Raw genomic sequence first — 17,097 nt, 5'->3', positions numbered from 1 at the left:
CAATTCCCCTGCTGTTCGCAGTCAGCTGTCTAGTGCTTAGAAAAGGGCCTTGGAACTAAAGGTAAGGTCAGCGGATACCTATGAAATTCAAAATGGCGGAGCTTGCTGGTGAGATTTGCAACCGCACATTTGAGAGGGAAGTCGAGTGTAAGAATGGAACACTAAGAATCCAGCAAGCTGAAGTAGGCGATGAAAGCTGTGTGGTGTGGGATGCTGCTTTGGTTCTTGCTAAATATATACAAACGGACCATTTTTGCTCCACAGACGGGCTGGCAAACAGACGCGTTATTGAGCTTGGTGCAGGTACTGGAGTAGTAGGACTAATTGCTGCAGCTTGTGGGTAAGGTACATTTAACACTGTCAACCCTGATTACAATTCAGTGTCATTTGTCGCCTTTTCATCTAGTCACTGCTTCAAGACCATGTCACCTGTTTGAAATTTACCCTAACAGGGCCTTGCTAGCAGGGAACTTGTAGTCGAAGTTATGCTTCAATCATTTAAGTACCGATTAAAGCAGTTGTGAGTCCCCCTTTTTGTCTATTTTTAGTGCACATGTCTGTTGTACTGACTTGCCAACAGTCGTACCACTCATTGAGTCAAACAGACAAATCAATCAACACCTCATAACTGGAAGCTTCATTGCAAATTCTCTAGAATGGTAAGTAGTTCTTATAAGCTAATATTTCAATTTCCTGGAAAAGTTGTCCCAGCAAAGGCCTAGTGAGGCGACTTGTGTCAATACATAATCTAAACAAAAATGGCTATTCGATCAATCTAGAGTTCAGACTGGCACAAAGCATAGTTTCTTCTTTCACTTTTTAACTCCCAGAAGTGACTCAACAAAAGCAATTTGTAAACTTAGTTTTGAAAATTGCTGAATACCATATGAGAGGTTTAGTTTAGTGGTAATACCACAGGATTCCATCCACTGTCTCAAAAGTTAGAAGCACCTTACATTATTCAATGCAGCTTGGATCCATCATGACTTTTGTGATATCTTGTGCTCCCCTAAATCTTGTTGTAGCCTCATCCGCAGACGTCAATGTCCTGTTTTCGAGAACGGGTGAGGGCGGCGTGGTGGGAGAATGGGGAGAGAACAGGAAGTGACAATGAAGTCCTCCTTATTCCTTTCTTCTTTTCTCATTCTCAGACTCCTATGGTCAATGTAACCATTACAAAAGGAGTTGCCTGCAGAGGGGGCTAATCTTGTTGCTTCAGTTTGATTTTTTTATTATGACGACGACAGTAACTTACATTGACATCTTTATAATTCAATATTAAACTACATCTGCTGGTATAACATATTATTTACATGTTTCAATGCTGATGTGTTTTAGGGGTCAAGATGTATCAACCTTTCAACCTACCCCAGACATCATTCTAGTAGCTGATTGCATTTATTATGAAGAGGTGAGGATGTTCATGTTTGCTCTGCAGAGATATAGGCATACTTGGGCATTGCAGAAACATTGTTTGTCATGATGTAACAACAAAATTACATTATAGCAGGCTACATATATGATTTAAGCCATTGTTCTGGATTAGTGATAAGTATTGGTCTAACTTGGGGGTGTGGTGGCCGAGTTGTAAAAACATGTCAAACTTAAGATCTGTGTGTCTGGGTTCAACTCTTGCCAATATTACATTTGTCTCTTTTCACCAAGATGTATAGGTGGGTTCTGGCGACAAAAAGTTCTGGGAATATATCGCTGCGATGGAATAGAATACTTTCCAGCAGGGTAGCAATTTTCCTAGGTGCTTCATGCTACATGTACTTAAACATCTTCATCATCATCATCATCATTATTAGTTTTGTTATTATAATTATTTTCTATTTATAATAATTTTTATTATTATTACTATTTTTTCAAGTCCCTATTTCCACTTGTGGTGACCCTGTGTGATCTAAGTGATGCCAACACCACTGTGCTAATATGCTATGAAGAGAGGACAACAGGCAATAAACCTTTGCTAGAGAAAAAGTTCCATGAGGTACAAATATTTAGCAGTTATTAAATTCAACTTTTGTATGATATGAAGAATTATGCAGATCAAGGAGACTGTTATCCACCAAGGAAAAGAGGAAATGCAATTGATGGATGGTCTATTGCCTATGCAGCCTTGTTTCCCAGCAAGAAGACCAAACAATTAACCTCATTTCTAATCAAATATACCATCAAATCAACGGTGTATTGCTCTCTTCTTCAAATTTGGTCAACGCCGGTTGGTTATGGCAATTGAGCCAGGGAAATGGGGTCAAACAGAAACAGAGAAGTATTTTGAAAGAATAATGATTTTAAATGTATGACAATTAGCATGTAATGAGTGTGGAGCAAAGAAAAAGACGGTCATGAATTCCCAACAGGATTCAAACCTATGACTTCTCATGCTGTAACATCAGACATGAGTAAGCTGTGTAGAGGTTCAATGAGTAGCCTGTTCACAGACCCTCTCTTCTCTCTTTAGAGATCCTCGAGTGTGCATATGAAAAAAGAAACCGCAGGGGATTTATTGACTTCTAGGGCAAGGGGGTGGGGAAAGAAGAAAGTCGATGTTTCTTTTTCTTTCACGTGCTCCACCCTCATTCTCATGTTCCAGGCTTGCACACTCGCCCATGCTTGCTCATCCATGTTTGAAAACAACATCTGCATACGTACAGGCTACTCGTGGAGAGTTAGGCCATATATAGCTGAATCAAAAAACCTTGCTTTGGCCATTGGGAAGTGGAAATTGAGCATTTGGGAATACAGAGCTTACTGCATTGATTTGCTTGAATGCCCACCAAACAATAGCTTACCAGTGTGCAATTCCCAATGCCCTAAACAACCTTAATTGAATCAGCAACATGCACGACGTGCATCCTGCATGTTGCTAGAATTAGCAATGTTGAGAGCGTGCTGTTTGGAATGAGGGAAGATCTTGAAGGCAATTCATTGGAGGAGTGTCTCATGGGATATGCTTGTAACAGGGACATCAATCTATTGTTTTATTTTGATTTGATTTGTTTTCAGCTGGTGAGAGAACACTTTACAGTGAAAGAAATCCCAGAAGAACACCAAGACCCAGTCTACCACAGCCCAGATATACACTTACTGAGATTGACAAAAAAAGATGTCAAGCTTTGACAGCAAAAAAAAATGACCTATCCCCTTCTTGTTGGTGAGACTACAGCTATGGTGTGGAACTCTACTGGTCATCAGTGGAATCCACTGGAAAAGATCATATGCAGTCTGTGTTTGAGAAAGGAGTTCCAGCGTCGATTTTGGTGTGGACTTTGACTTTATCGGTGAACAGGGCGTGGTTATAAGTACGCTCAGGGTATTTCTGCTCCATTAAGGCTATGATCATGCTATACCGAATAGGTCTTACGCCGGCATGCACAAAATCCATACTGCTGCTTCGGTTCCATTGGCGGATCCTGGGGAGGAGCGTCGCGTGACAACACTAACGGCGGTTGTGTAGCAGACTGGTGCAGCACACGTTTTGTTCATTTCGTTCCGTTTCTTACTGTACGATCACAACGTGAAACTTCCTCATGCGACGTGAACACACAGCGACTGATGTTTATTTCTCTCTTTACACTTGGGTGTGGTCCCAAGAAATCAACTTGATGGGAAATTGGCTTACATTTGACATTTAAAGCGAGTTGGAATACCTTGAATGGGACAATGTTTAAGAGAAAACGAATTCATTTTATAGAGACGTTATCGCTGCCGTCACTGTCGCTGTTGCTACAGCATACTAGTTTTCAAGGCCCATGGAGCGTTTTATACAGCATGATATAGAGAGAGTGAAAAACTTCCGGGTGCAAATCCTAGGTGGGATATTTGTTGTTATTGATAAACGCTATGGCCTACACACACGGAAATAAAAAGAATGAACATGATTTTATTGAGATTGCGTTAGCCTACATTACATTACATGCATCGGGTGGTCATAAAGACTATCAATAATTTGAACCTTGGCCGCGTGAGCAACGGCTCTATTACAAAAAGTTGATAAATTCCTTAAGACCTCGTTTACATGGAGAAATCCTGTCCCGGGTAGATTGGTCAGCATCCCAGCCGATTCAACTTTCGAGAGTGTTTATAAGAAAAATTTTACCCCTTTGTTCGCGCCAATAGCGCTTGCGCATGTTCTGAATAGGAACTTCAAGATCCAGCGACGCGTCGAGAAGCGGACGGCAACGAGAACGTAAAAAAAAAGGAAAAAAAAAACGGTTTGATAAGCAAAACAACAACTTCGCACGTGTATCACACTTTTTTGTACATTCCTTTCCCGTTTTTTCACGACCACGACGTGAAAATGCCAAGATTCGCGTTTTATGCAGGACGTAAACGTCAAGCAACGACGAAATTTTATTTCTCGTTCTGAGCTTGGATATGGTTCTCTGAAATTCAGCTTCAGGAGGGTTCGCCTACATTTGACAAAGTAAGTGGGTAGGAATAATCGCCACCGTTGCCGTCGCCTCGTTAGATCGTAAAATCCCTATTGTCTTGACTTGGCCGGGCCGAAGTGTTTATGTGGAGAAACGTTTGCCCAGTCACGAGGGTGACTCTACCATCACAAAAAAGATGACCCAGCTAGAAGAGTCGCTCTTCTAGCCAAACCAACTTTTCGTTTCTCATTTAAACAGTTCGCCTCGTTTTGTAAGAAAATGTAGAAAAAGTTGGCTCGCCGCTCGCCCAGGAGAGCTCGCCGGGGTAGGCGAGTGAGCCTTATCCCCGGCACGACTTTTGTCCATATAAACAAGGCCTTAGCTGCGCAAGCCGCTTGTAGTGATAACCGCTGACAATATTTTTTTATAGAACAGGTAGCCCCGCTCAGTTTTCATTGTGCTTGTGTCTTGCTAGACTACCAGCAGTCTCTCTTTTTTCTGTAGTCCGTCGAGCAAGACGGCGCGTGACTGATGGCGCGAGACGGGAGAGCACTTTTTTCTTCTCGGGCTGCCGCCCTCGTTTTGCGCGTCTCGCGGCTTCGCCGCTCCCGCGCGCGTGCATTGCTCTCACTAAATCTGAAGAAAAAGAGAGACTGCTCGCAGTCTAGTGTCTTGCCAGCTTATGACACAACTGCCAGATAACAAAATTAATAAATTTTTCTAATAGAAAATTCTGTACAGGATGAGTGGTCAAAGCTCATCGCCATGTTGGTGAGTGAAAGACGACTCCACATCAACGTTCTGGCACGCAGCAGGAGTTTTGAATTCCATGAGATATTCACATCTGCTAGGTTCCGTTACTTGCACCAATTCATTTGCCGAGCCACATCGAAGGTTTACCTACACAAGTAACACGAAGCAGAGGTTTAATACAGTTTCTGGTTGGCAATGTAATTTTTCGTTAGATCTACGCACCCTAATGTGTACAAATAAGAAACAAGGGGATGAGACACAACCGTGGAAGTTACACTGAAGGCAATTGAGTATAGTCAGGTCGCGTTCACACTTTGTTACCGGGCATGGTGCCTGGGAACGTATTTGCTGGGCACTAATGTGAACACTCGCTTTTTTGAAGTACCCACGCTATAATTCGGGCACGGTGCCGATGCGTGAGTACAAGGTCCTCAGACACAAACATGAGCGCCAGCGGCTAATTTCTCAAAAGACCCGGAAACTTTTCGGGCCCGAAGGCAAATTTCAAAAGCAAAACCTCTTGAATAGTACCACAGTTCCTAGCCCACAAACCAATCAAAATTGCTTCGTTTACTGATACTTTTATTGTTCTATTTTCAAAGTTATTGAAACTTTGATCTTGAATGCAAACACAACAAACACAAAACAGCTTTCGGGCCCCAAAAGTTATCGGGACTTTCGAGAAACAGTCGCAAGGTCCCTGTGTGTGCATCGTTTTCGTTCTGTAGCAGTCCACTGCTTTGTACTCGCTGCTAAGCTCTTGTTTAAAATGGAGTCCGACAGGGTGAAATGGAGTAACTATGTACACGGTTACATGTCGCGGGTACTCGCTCAATGTGTGAACACAACACCATTTTTTTCTGACTTACCACAGCTGACCTACTAGGTCCATTCCAGCAGCTCTGTCCTCCTGAATACTTCATTTGACTGTACTTGTTGGGGTCTCCTGTCCATTCACCCCAAGTTCTACAAGAAATTTGTTTACAAGAAATTCTTTAATGATGGGAATCGCACCAAAGAACCGAAGAATCTTTCACATGACTCATGAATAAAGTTTAGCGAGCTTCTTCCTTCGCCTTTTTTATTTTTACAGTCAACTCCCGATAATTCGAACCCTCAAGGAAAAGAGAAAATAGTTTGAGTTACCGAGGGTGAAATTATAAAGAATGCGATCTGACGGGAAATGTAAATTGCTTCGAGTTAGTGGTAGGTTCGAGTTATAGAGGGTTCGAGTTACCGGGATTCGACTGTATTTATTTATATTTTTCTCAAAAGTTGAGAAACTAGATAAAACACTTGGCAATAACGGATGAAAAACTGTTTCTCCAGTTTGACGTGACATGAAAGGCTATCCGCTATAGTTTTAACAAAGCCCAAAGTAGGTGACGGGGCTATTGCAGCATAATTCGATCGCTTGGTCTATCAACCTTGCCTCTCTATTAAAGGAAGGAAATGCCTGTCTTATAAATAAAGGAAAGATATAATAAGAAAACGAAATTCGACAAAATGCTCACCCGAGAGATGTTTCTGAGCCTCCGTCCTTTGGTTGTTGAGAAGCTTTGTCAAATGGGCAAACTTTGTATAGATACCTGAAAATCGAGAGAAAAGGAAACTTCAGTTGTCTTGACGCGCCTGCGAATTCAAATGCAAGATTGTAAGACAGTCTCCGGTATATTTTAGGCGTCGCCGAAAAAATGACTGGTGTGTGGTTAACTACGCTATAACATGTCACTCCATGCTACTCCGTGACGCGCCTCAATACATGTACTCCATCCTGCTTGTGCATCTTGATTTAGTTGTAACACAAGTGAATACTTACTCCCTGTCAGTGTATTCGAAGCACTGGCCTTGAAGTGGCGAAAATTCTTCTTCTTGACCCAGATTCAAGTTCAAGACACGTTCAAGATCACTAAAAAGAGGAGAACCAAACACAGTTATACTGCTTGAAAGAGCAACACAGCTTTTATCCAACCGGGAAGGGAGCTTAAGCAATGACGACGCCCCCTCTGTCATCCCCCACTCAACTATCACTTGCCTTTCTCATTCTCATCATTTTTAGAGTAGATTACCCCCAACACAACCTTTTTAAAATATACATTTTGTCATATGTCTTTTTTATGGACTTCTAAATGTGTAGCTTGCTCTTGTCGACCACAACATTTACCAAACCCTTCTCATCAGTTCCTCAAAGAATCCTTTCTTTAATTATAATAATAATAAATTTCCTTAATTCCCTCTACGGGCGTTATGAAGCAAATCTTTCCCTTTGGACCTATCGCTCTTGTTGTAGTCATGTAGTACAAGATAACATGATTTAAAAAGGTTGATAGCCTGTCTTCTCACACAGCCTGTATTTGGATCATACCACATAAATCGCATACGTTTGTTGTTGTTCGGCTGTTTGCATAAACAGTTAACCCTTTAAATCCCAATTGTGACCAACATCAATTTTCTCCTAAAAATATCCATACAATGTCAAGAGATTAAGTTATGAGAATTAATAAAATGATCACCTAAGAGAAAATGCTTTGATCTTTTATCAAATTCTCTCAACTCATTCTTTAAGGAAATGTATAGAGATCAGTTTGGAGAATTTGTATGTGGATATTGGGGCATAGACAGATAAACAGACCTGATTTCCTTTTCTGTGTCTCGAGTAGCTGACTCTGCGTCATTAAATTCTTTCCTGGCCTGATCAGCAGCTGTAGCAAATATTAAAACAATTGTTAGTACAACTCCTCAACTCCACAGCTCGTCAATGATGAGCAAATAAAATGTACCGGTAATTTTGGCTTGTGTCTCTTCATCGTATTCAGGCATCTTTAAATCATCACCTTCTTTGTTCTCTGTAAGTGAAATGCCACAGCAAAGTCAGTCAGGTTTACTTAACCAGCGTTAACTTGAAAAGAAAAAAAATTAAAGCTTGATAATAATACTGATTATGCTCTTTCAGTTCACGTTCAAAAGGAAATGTCTGAAGTGAGGGGTGCGGTCTTAGAATAGAATATTGTGCAAGAAAAAGGAAAATTAATTCACAAATGAGTAAGACATAAATTCCATGATCGCTTGATAATGTAAAGCTCTAAAGCTACTCATTTTTTCAAAGCTATTCAAGTCTGGTTTAACAATAATACTACTTTATTTACTCTATTTAAATGCCACCCTCAATGAAAGCAAAACTACCAATAAACACCAATCTCGAATAAACTACCCACCCAATCAAAAAAATATGCGTTTATTCGAGGATTTTAAGAAAACTTGGTACATCTTTGTAATCTACGCCTACCACACAATTACGATTCAACCTCAGCAAAAGACACCTTTCTGTCTTACATAATAGTTTCCATGTACATACGCCCCTCCAAATATAGCCCGTCAAACTCGTAACACAAAAAGCCCTCCGTTAAATTCGCCACTCCAAATCTAAGCCTCCCTGGGGGCTCATACTTGGAAATTGCCCTCAAAAACAAAGTAAAACAAAGCAAAAACGGTAAATTTCCTTGCAACCATGGGGCTAGCCGAATCGATTTTGGAACGCAAATTTTCCGCCATAGGTATGCCCCTCCGAATATAAGCCCCTCCAAAAATAAGCTCCCCAAAAAGGGCCTTTGAAAACTATAAGCCCTGGGGCTTTTTTTGGGTAGTTTAGAGAGTTCTACTTGATTTATGAACCCACTCTCTTTGGAGCTTTCTGCAGCTCTTTTCTCAGCTTCCTGTTTAAGTTCATCAGGAATCTCCTTCCCATCATCACCATCTTCATCCTCCTCTTCCTCTTCATCATCATCATCGCCAGGAACATCTGGCAAATCTTCATCTTCATCAAGGTTGTCGTCAATTGGAGGGGGGGAGGGTGGGTCCTCAGGCTCAGCAGCTGCAGCTTAAGGTTCATAACATATAAATAAATTTATTATACATTTAACTCACTATCTGTCTTCTCATTGGCTAAGAGCCTACAGCTAATTTTGGAAATCAGCGCAACCTACAGATTAGTTAGTTATCTGCTAGAAGATAATTGACTAATCTGTAGGCTGTGCATGCAATGTTTGATTTCCAATAACAATATCAATTCAGGTTCCTTGCAACGGTGTGTCACGCTATTTGTTAACTTTCTTAAAAAAATATAAAACGTGTCTTTGCTTCCACAGAAATCCAGATTTAACAGTCCAGTTTAATTCTTTAACACCATTATTTAGGCACTAAAACTGTTTCCTCTCGTCGGTTGAAATGGATGGCGAAAATGGATATAGATCAAACCTTGAAAAAGTTGGCCCAACATTTTCAAGTTTCAATGCTATTGTCTGCAAAAATTGCCAGAAAAATTATGCTTTGTGCTCCCTGATAAAATTTGTCAGATATCTTCATTACTGTACAGGAGCATTTTGTATTTGGGTACATTTTGTAAAGGCACTAAGTAATAACTTCAGCAGAGAATTAGCCTTAACCCTTTAAGCCCCGGTATCTATATACAAATTCTCCAAACTGATCTTCATACATTTCCTTAAAGAATTAGTTGTGAGAATTTGATAAAAGATCAAGGCATTTTCTCTTGGGTGATCATTTTATAAATTCTCATAACCTAATCTCTTGACAATGTATGGATATTGTTAAGAGAAAATTGATCTTGGTCACTATTAGGACTTAAAGGGTTAAACAGCAATACCCTTGTGAAATAACCCCTTTAAACAACTGAGGAGAAAGTGCTACCCTTTGAAATTTGCAAACAGTTAGACTTTCTAGCCTTCCTGATTAAGTTATGAGCAAAATTTTAAACTTGAAAAACCCATAGGCGTGCGGTGGCAATATACAGAATTATTATGAAACATTATAAGAGCTTCATCTAGTCAGATCTAATATCACATATATTCAACCACATTTTTTTTTCTGCTAAATATTAACACACCATCTGTTGGCTTTTCTCCCGCTTTCTCAGATTCTTCAGATGTTGGTGGTTCTGTCTGGGATAATAGAATGATATTTATTAGTAGGAGTTTAGATTGACTTACATATGACTTTATAACACTCATAAATTAAGAAGACACTGAAACTCAACAATGGACTAAATACAAGAAGATACAAAGGAAATTAACATTTGATGAATCTGCATCTGGTGGAGACATGGCTTATATCTCCATTAATTGTCTTGGCCAAAATCAAGCCAAATCAAAATACTACTGCAAGACTGAACAGGGTGCAAAGAAAGTCAATATCACAGCCCGCCATACGGGCAGGCTGTAGCGACCATGTACTAGCCCATGAGTTATTTAAATTAGCCTGAAATACTTTTAGGATGAGCAGGATTGAATACAGTTCTTCTGTAATTTGAGTTGCCTAGAAAACTTTGCTTGCCCATTGGGCAAGTTAAGAACAGAATTCGCTATCCCTACAGCAAAATCTACTTGCCCTGGGCTATCGGACAAGACCCTCAATCTTTGCACACTGCTGACTAGATCCACATAACAGGAAGTTGAAGGCATCCATTAACTAACAGTTTGTTTTTTATATCTAGTCTAAAACATGAGGCACTCTTAAAAAAGCAAGACTGCTTGTTCGTTAACTACACATAAACCCTTACTTTTTTCAAGTCAACTTTATGGCCATCCCAGCCCTATACATGTACACAAGGCCACCTCAGTAATACAGTCACCTCGTTATTACAGCGACCTGTTTTGATCTCCTGGCAAAACTGCCAAACATTTTCATGTAAAAAAACCCTTTTTAATACGGTTATCTGTTAATGCGGCCAAATTTTTTTGGCCCATCGGTGACTGTATTAACAGGGTTCCACTGTATTTGGGTCTACTAACACAACTTGAAAATCTTCTCACTGATAAGTAAAGTGCTGGTGCTGTCAACCACACTGTAACAAATAAAAATCTCCTCCAATGGCTTCAAAAGAGAATAGTCAAACAAAATTTAATCATTTTACCTGTTTATGAAGGTATTTCCCTTTGAATGTGCTCCAAAGTGCGGTGAAAAAGCTTTCAAAGTCTGACTCCTCATAACCTCCAAGAAGTTCCTGGAAAAAAATAATTTCAATCATTGCAGATCTTATCCATTACTGTCATCACTATTATTATTTTTTCCATATTTTACTTTATTATATGGCTACAGTAGTACATGCATGCACACTGATTGGCTGTTTCATTGTAATGACCCGGTATTACTAGCTAGGTGTCCAAGGCATACACAATCTGTGTTTGAACTTGATAGCGGACATTCTTATGAACATCCATGTTATGGTCAATTGACAGCTGTCAAAAAGGGTATCTGCTGACCAGTATCACCTGACTGTATTGTGGGCTCAACTGTACAACTCATTGAGGTGACGTGTTTTTTTTAAAGTTATCTGCTGACCAGTTGTTGGTTTTAATTGATTGCAGGCTCAGGTCCATAATGAAAAGGCCATAAAAATAATAAATAACTTATTAACCTGGTCCATTCGGTCCTTACAGGGAAATCTCAGACCTCACCCTTGATGTATTGACCGAGCAATACATCAAGGCCTCAGTCTGAAATTTCGTTGTAATGACCTCACTCTTGGTTAATGAGTAGTACGTAACATTGCAGTAACATAATCATTATTATTATATGGAGGAGAGAGTTTTACTGGGAACTAAACCACTCGTAGATTCCATACGCCACTTCATCCGGGACCCGAGTGGCGTATTTTCCGTATGTCACCTTTGTGAGTGTCGTATCGTTCAATGACGTCACGATTCCCGCCTTTTGCTTTTGTTGAATTGGTTTCTCCATATAATAAAAAGAACATTACACGTTGGCTCGAAGATATGAATTTTATGTTCTCGTGGCAAGAACAATATCTCACTCGTTCGCTTCGCTCACTCGTGAGATATTGTTCTTGCCACTCGAACATAAAATTCATATCTTCTCGCCACCGTGTAATATCCTCTATTTATTTTCAATATTACTATTAATAATTGCTACTACAATGATTATAACCTTACTATTATCATCATGATCATCATTATTTCATTATTATTACTATTTAGGAGGCTTGATTTAGCCGAGATGCTGTAGTAATACTGTGTATGTTTTGTATCAATTAAAAGTAAAGATTTGCGAGTATAAAATGGCAAAATATTACAGGCACTCACTCTAGCCTCATCTTCAGTGTATTTCTTATCCATGAGTTCAGTATCAACAACTTCTTGGACTGTGAGTCTATAGTGAAGACATAGTACATATTATATTTATATTGAAAAACTGCAAAAAAATGAAAATGTTTTCATAATAAACCCAGCAGTAGAGCTATAATGGTAAAATAAATTCACCCTTTCTGTGAATTCTTCAGAAATAATAAATAAATAAATACTAACATATTTCATGGAAGAAAACTGGTTTTTTTGACCAGCCTCGAAAACACCAGAGAAAGTACAAAAAATGTGCAACATATTAACCTTCCATCAGCATTAGTATCAAGAGCTTTAAAGGCAGCCTCTGCAGATGCTCTGTCTCTTTCAGCCAATATCTTGACCTTGGTTTCTAAATAAAAAAATTATGAGAACAGAACTCATTAAGCATATCAACTGAAGGATAACTAGATCCATGCAAAATCCTTTCCACATGGCAAGCTACAGAACCAAGTTAGGATGGGTGCCCTGTGCACCCATTTATTATGAATGAACCACAGGACCACCAAACAATTCAGAATAAATTTCATGTTTGAGAAGACACAGAAAGATTTCGGAACGTGACAAAAAGTCCCCTCCCTACCCACCCTCTGGTTTTGCCACAACGCCATTGGTTACGCAGCCCCCCACCCAATCTTAGACCTGTCAATGGACTATCTTCCAATGCTGGCCTTATTGTTGTTGTATTGTAAGTGAATAAGTGTGAATAAATGAACTTGAAATTGAATAAAAAAAAAAACCTACAAATATTTGCCACAAAGATGTCCGAACCAAGCCTAATGGCTTCATGTTGTTAAGACCCTAAAAGCACAATAAAGATTCTAACCTTCCCATGCTTTTTCATGTTTGTCCTTGGCTTCCTTTTCAGTTGCCTCAACTTCCTCTTTTTTCCCTGAGTATACAGTTAAGGAAAACAATAATATATAAATATGTACAAGACAAAATGTTATTGTGAGGGTCTGGTAGATTAACAATTTAATTTCCTAGCTTAAACTCCTGATTTCCACCTGTGTACCAGAGCCATTGCTTATAAAGGAGACTCACTAGGTAAGTTGTACTGAAGATGCTTCTTAAGCTTGTAACATTATTAATAGTACCTTTCAGTTCTTCAACCAAAGCTTTCTTATCTTCCAACTGTTTCTTAAGCTCCTCGAGCTTTTGCTAAAAGGAATTTTAAAACAGGAATGATTTTTCTACAAAATTAATCTAGATTATAAATGAAAGCAAAAAGGTACATGACAAGCCTAATTAATACGCAATAAGAAAATTAAAAAGTGATCACTACAGAAAGTCATGCACTGTCCAATTTAACAGCATAACAAAGTTCTTTAGCACCAGATAATTATTAGCTCCAAACATTCAGCTCTGGGGTGACATTTAGGTAGTACTGTACCAAGTCCTCGAAGAATTTATGGGGCAATGACTTCTTTGGCTCTTGGGGAACTGATAATATGAACCATGGTTAATAGTTACCCTCGGCCATCTCCCAAAATAACTAGATGTAAAACCAAAAAACACATACCTTCCTTTCTTCTTTTGTCTCTTGACCCTGTCTGCTGTAGTCTTGTTTTACAGCGAGACCCTTGAATCAAGAAAATCATGGATACCAGCTTCAGAGTCTTATACATTTGCGCATAGTAGCCCTATCTTTACCATTAAAGTTTCCACACATCAATTTCCTAATTCTTGTAGCTTTGTAATATTATTAATTTGTACATTTATCTTTTCACAACCAGTAGACATGAGTAGTATGAGATGTCACTTAGATAGAAGCAAATAAAAAAAAAAAAGAGCTGATTACTTCCTCTCATTGCGTCTCTGATCTAACCCTATTGTAGCTCTTACCCCCAACTCTAACCCTTAAGCCTTACAAACTCTTAGATTAGGGTTGGCATAAGGGGTCGTGGATTTAACGGGTTATCCAAATGTACGTATAGCGCTGAGCTACATCGTAGTTGCAAAGACCATGGAAACAAGTTAACTGAAAAATTATTTAAAACTGCAAAGTTAGGTGAAAAGGTTTAGATACCTGCTTTGCTAGTTCAGCTTCTTCTTTCTGTTTTTGGTAAAGTTCTTTATAAAGTTCCCTGAAATAAATTTATGAAGCTAGGTTGTTAATCAGGTTGAATGGAATTTTTATTCACCAGCGACAAGCCTGTTCTTATGATATCATAACTGCATGCTGTAACTACTTTCTATGTTTTTCAATTCATGTAAAGTTAACAAAAAATGAGAGTAGTGTTAAAAAAAAATTTCTTATACAGATTGCATTTTCTCAATTAGAGTAATAACAAGAATATAACAGAAAATTAAGTTATCTTGTTGCCAAGCAAACTTTCACTTAAGGCAATCACATGTGCCCAAAATGACTTGGTGAAAGGCCTTTTACTCTCCTTTCTCTCTTTTTGGCCAGAGTAAACAAATCATCTCTGACAAACTGTGACATTCACAGAGAAAGGTCACAAGATGTATTGTTACCAACAACAGAATGCCTAATTTGCAAATAAGAAAATTAATATTACTAGCAGAATTTTACTATAAAAATTGATTGGTTATTTTGTTGACTAGACTTAGAGATTCTTATACGTGTAATTTTTCATATCTTACTTGCAGGTATTTGGACAACTGACTGATCCATCGTATTCATCACTGCCATCACAGCAATCTGAATGTTATAAATATAATATATATTATCTAGCCAAGGCTAAAGGCGAAGTTCCAGTTAATAAATAGACATTCACTTAAACCTGAGCCTGTGATCAGTCGAAAACTCAAAACTTGTCAGCAGAGAACTTCAAAAAAACACATAACCTAGATGGGTCAACATGTGAGCCTGCAATATGGTCATGTGATACTGATCAGCGGATACCCTGTTTTGACAGTTGTCAATTAACCACAATATGGATGTACAATGTCAGGTTTCAGGCTCCCACACTAGCTAAAAGGTTGACATTTAATGTTGGTCCCCCCGCGGTGAGGACAGATGGGTGGTTGGGCGGACAGACAGTCATGTGATTACCAAAATTTCTTGGATGGATAGATGACCACATTTCTTAGGTATAGGGCTCTGCTTGTGTGCGATTGGGGCGTGCATGGAGCTCCACTTTTGTTAATATTAATATTTTAATAGCCACAAATACATGCACCATATAATAATTATTACAAAAGTAAAAATATCACTCAATGTACATGTAAATAAATTCCTGACATACCACATAAGCCATCATTTACTCTTGATGAAGGAATGTTCAATGGTCTAAATCCAGCATTTGTACAGTGAAATATTCCATTGGAGCAAGCTGAAGTTCCTAAAGGATCGAGTTTAGAATTTTAGTCATAATCTTGCATCGAAAGGTTTCAATGATTTAGTCAATGCTTATCTCTCCCACCCTTAGTACAGGAGTAATGATAAAGGGGTTTTGGGGGGTTAGCCTGGGAACAGGCTCCACAGTGGGGAAAAGCCAGTGATTTTGTTACCTCTGCGTCCTTTGTCCCTGACGCTTAAAAATTCCCCAAAATGCTAAATAATTCATGGTATGCATCCTGTAGGACACAAGATTGATCATCAATCTGAACATGTGTATTTGTAGAGATATTCGGACCATTTGTGTATTTCTGTGGCAGTTATTGTGGCTGTTGTTGAACAATGCATATTCTTTTAGCCTTTGTTGTGCATTAAAATAAAAAGACTATATTTTAATTTCAGTATATTGTAATACAGAGTTTTAGAGTCTGTCTTCAGATTGACTGTCTGGTTACATAATGGCCCAAGCATTTCTAAATGGGACCCATGATGTTTCACGAGATGGGTCCCAGGAATCACCATAACAATTTGTAACAAAATCACTGAAAACCTAAATAACAGTTTATTGATGTTACACCATTTGGCAAAAAATGGAGACGGCTACCATACCTGGTTCATCAGAACCATCAGCACAATCACAATAATCATCATTTACAGAATTAAAAGGAACTGTTAAAGAGCCATCAAAGCAAGTGAAGTCTTTTGAGCTATCATAAAATGGTAACCCTAAAAGGCAAAAACAAAAAATATGCATGAAGCACATAATTATTGCAAATGGTAATGAATGGTTTGTCAGCTGAAACCATAGAAACTTAGTGCTTCATTAAACAATAACACTAAATCTTCTCCAGACCTGCATTCTTCAGCTTCCTTTTATCGAACTTTACATTGTTTGAAAGCGCAATTACAACTTGCCGTTAATGAAAAAATTAACTCTTAAAATCACACTGCATACAAGTTTAGAGGGTTAAACATGGAAGGCAAATTAAGTTGCATCCAGATATTTACCCTTTCCGCTGGGTTTCAATTATTATACAAACAAGGTCTTACACCGATTCAAGAGATAATTATGACATAGCTTCCTCATGTTAATCCAAGGCTAAATTATATCATCATTACCTAAAACAAAGTACAACAATACTCTGCAGTATCGATAAGTCTTGGAAATTTTTTAACCACTATGAACCAGATTTGCAGGCGCAGATCGCCTCTGTAAACGTTTAGATTTAGTAGAAAATACTTACTAGTTAGGGCAACCCCTCTTATACTTGAGGCTGATGTTGTATATAAGCTAAACAAACCAAGACAGAGGAAAAATAAAGAAAAAATTTGTATTCGAAAAAGAAATTGACATGCCGCCATGTTGGATACACGTGTCGTCAATGGAGGAGTCTGAGGTGAGCCTCGTTTGCATGAATTGAAACACACTGGAAACGAACAAAGTTGATTTTCCCGCCAACAGACCGCTGAGAAAAAAATAGCCGTCTCGTGTTCTCAAGTTCCCGTCTTT

General features: G+C 38.8%; 2 protein-coding genes across 2 annotated transcripts; one reads left to right on the top strand and one right to left on the bottom strand.

Moving 5' to 3' along the window:
- Positions 1 to 92: 92 nt before the first annotated feature.
- On the top strand, positions 93 to 3,896 carry LOC140921279 (protein N-lysine methyltransferase METTL21D-like). Its single transcript, XM_073371267.1, has 5 exons — positions 93 to 340; positions 549 to 659; positions 1,339 to 1,411; positions 1,874 to 1,993; positions 3,013 to 3,896. The coding sequence occupies exons 1-5, from the start codon at positions 93 to 95 to the stop codon at positions 3,124 to 3,126; spliced, it is 666 nt and encodes a 221-aa protein (XP_073227368.1). The 3' UTR covers positions 3,127 to 3,896.
- On the bottom strand, positions 3,870 to 16,961 carry LOC140921277 (glucosidase 2 subunit beta-like). The gene is made up of 19 exons (XM_073371264.1): positions 16,832 to 16,961; positions 16,197 to 16,313; positions 15,496 to 15,591; positions 14,891 to 14,948; positions 14,313 to 14,370; positions 13,806 to 13,865; positions 13,381 to 13,444; positions 13,110 to 13,175; positions 12,551 to 12,635; positions 12,248 to 12,314; positions 11,059 to 11,148; positions 10,033 to 10,087; positions 8,809 to 9,009; positions 7,913 to 7,978; positions 7,765 to 7,834; positions 6,952 to 7,041; positions 6,647 to 6,721; positions 6,002 to 6,098; positions 3,870 to 5,279 (listed from the first exon to the last, which is right to left on the bottom strand). The coding sequence occupies exons 1-19, from the start codon at positions 16,947 to 16,949 to the stop codon at positions 5,130 to 5,132; spliced, it is 1,683 nt and encodes a 560-aa protein (XP_073227365.1). The 5' UTR covers positions 16,950 to 16,961; the 3' UTR covers positions 3,870 to 5,129.
- Positions 16,962 to 17,097: the final 136 nt, after the last annotated feature.

This window comes from Porites lutea, chromosome 12 (genome assembly GCF_958299795.1).
Source record: "Porites lutea chromosome 12, jaPorLute2.1, whole genome shotgun sequence".
Lineage (NCBI taxonomy): Eukaryota > Metazoa > Cnidaria > Anthozoa > Scleractinia > Poritidae > Porites > Porites lutea.
Note: the sequence above shows the minus strand (reverse complement) of the source record. Positions and strands in the feature narration are given on the sequence as shown.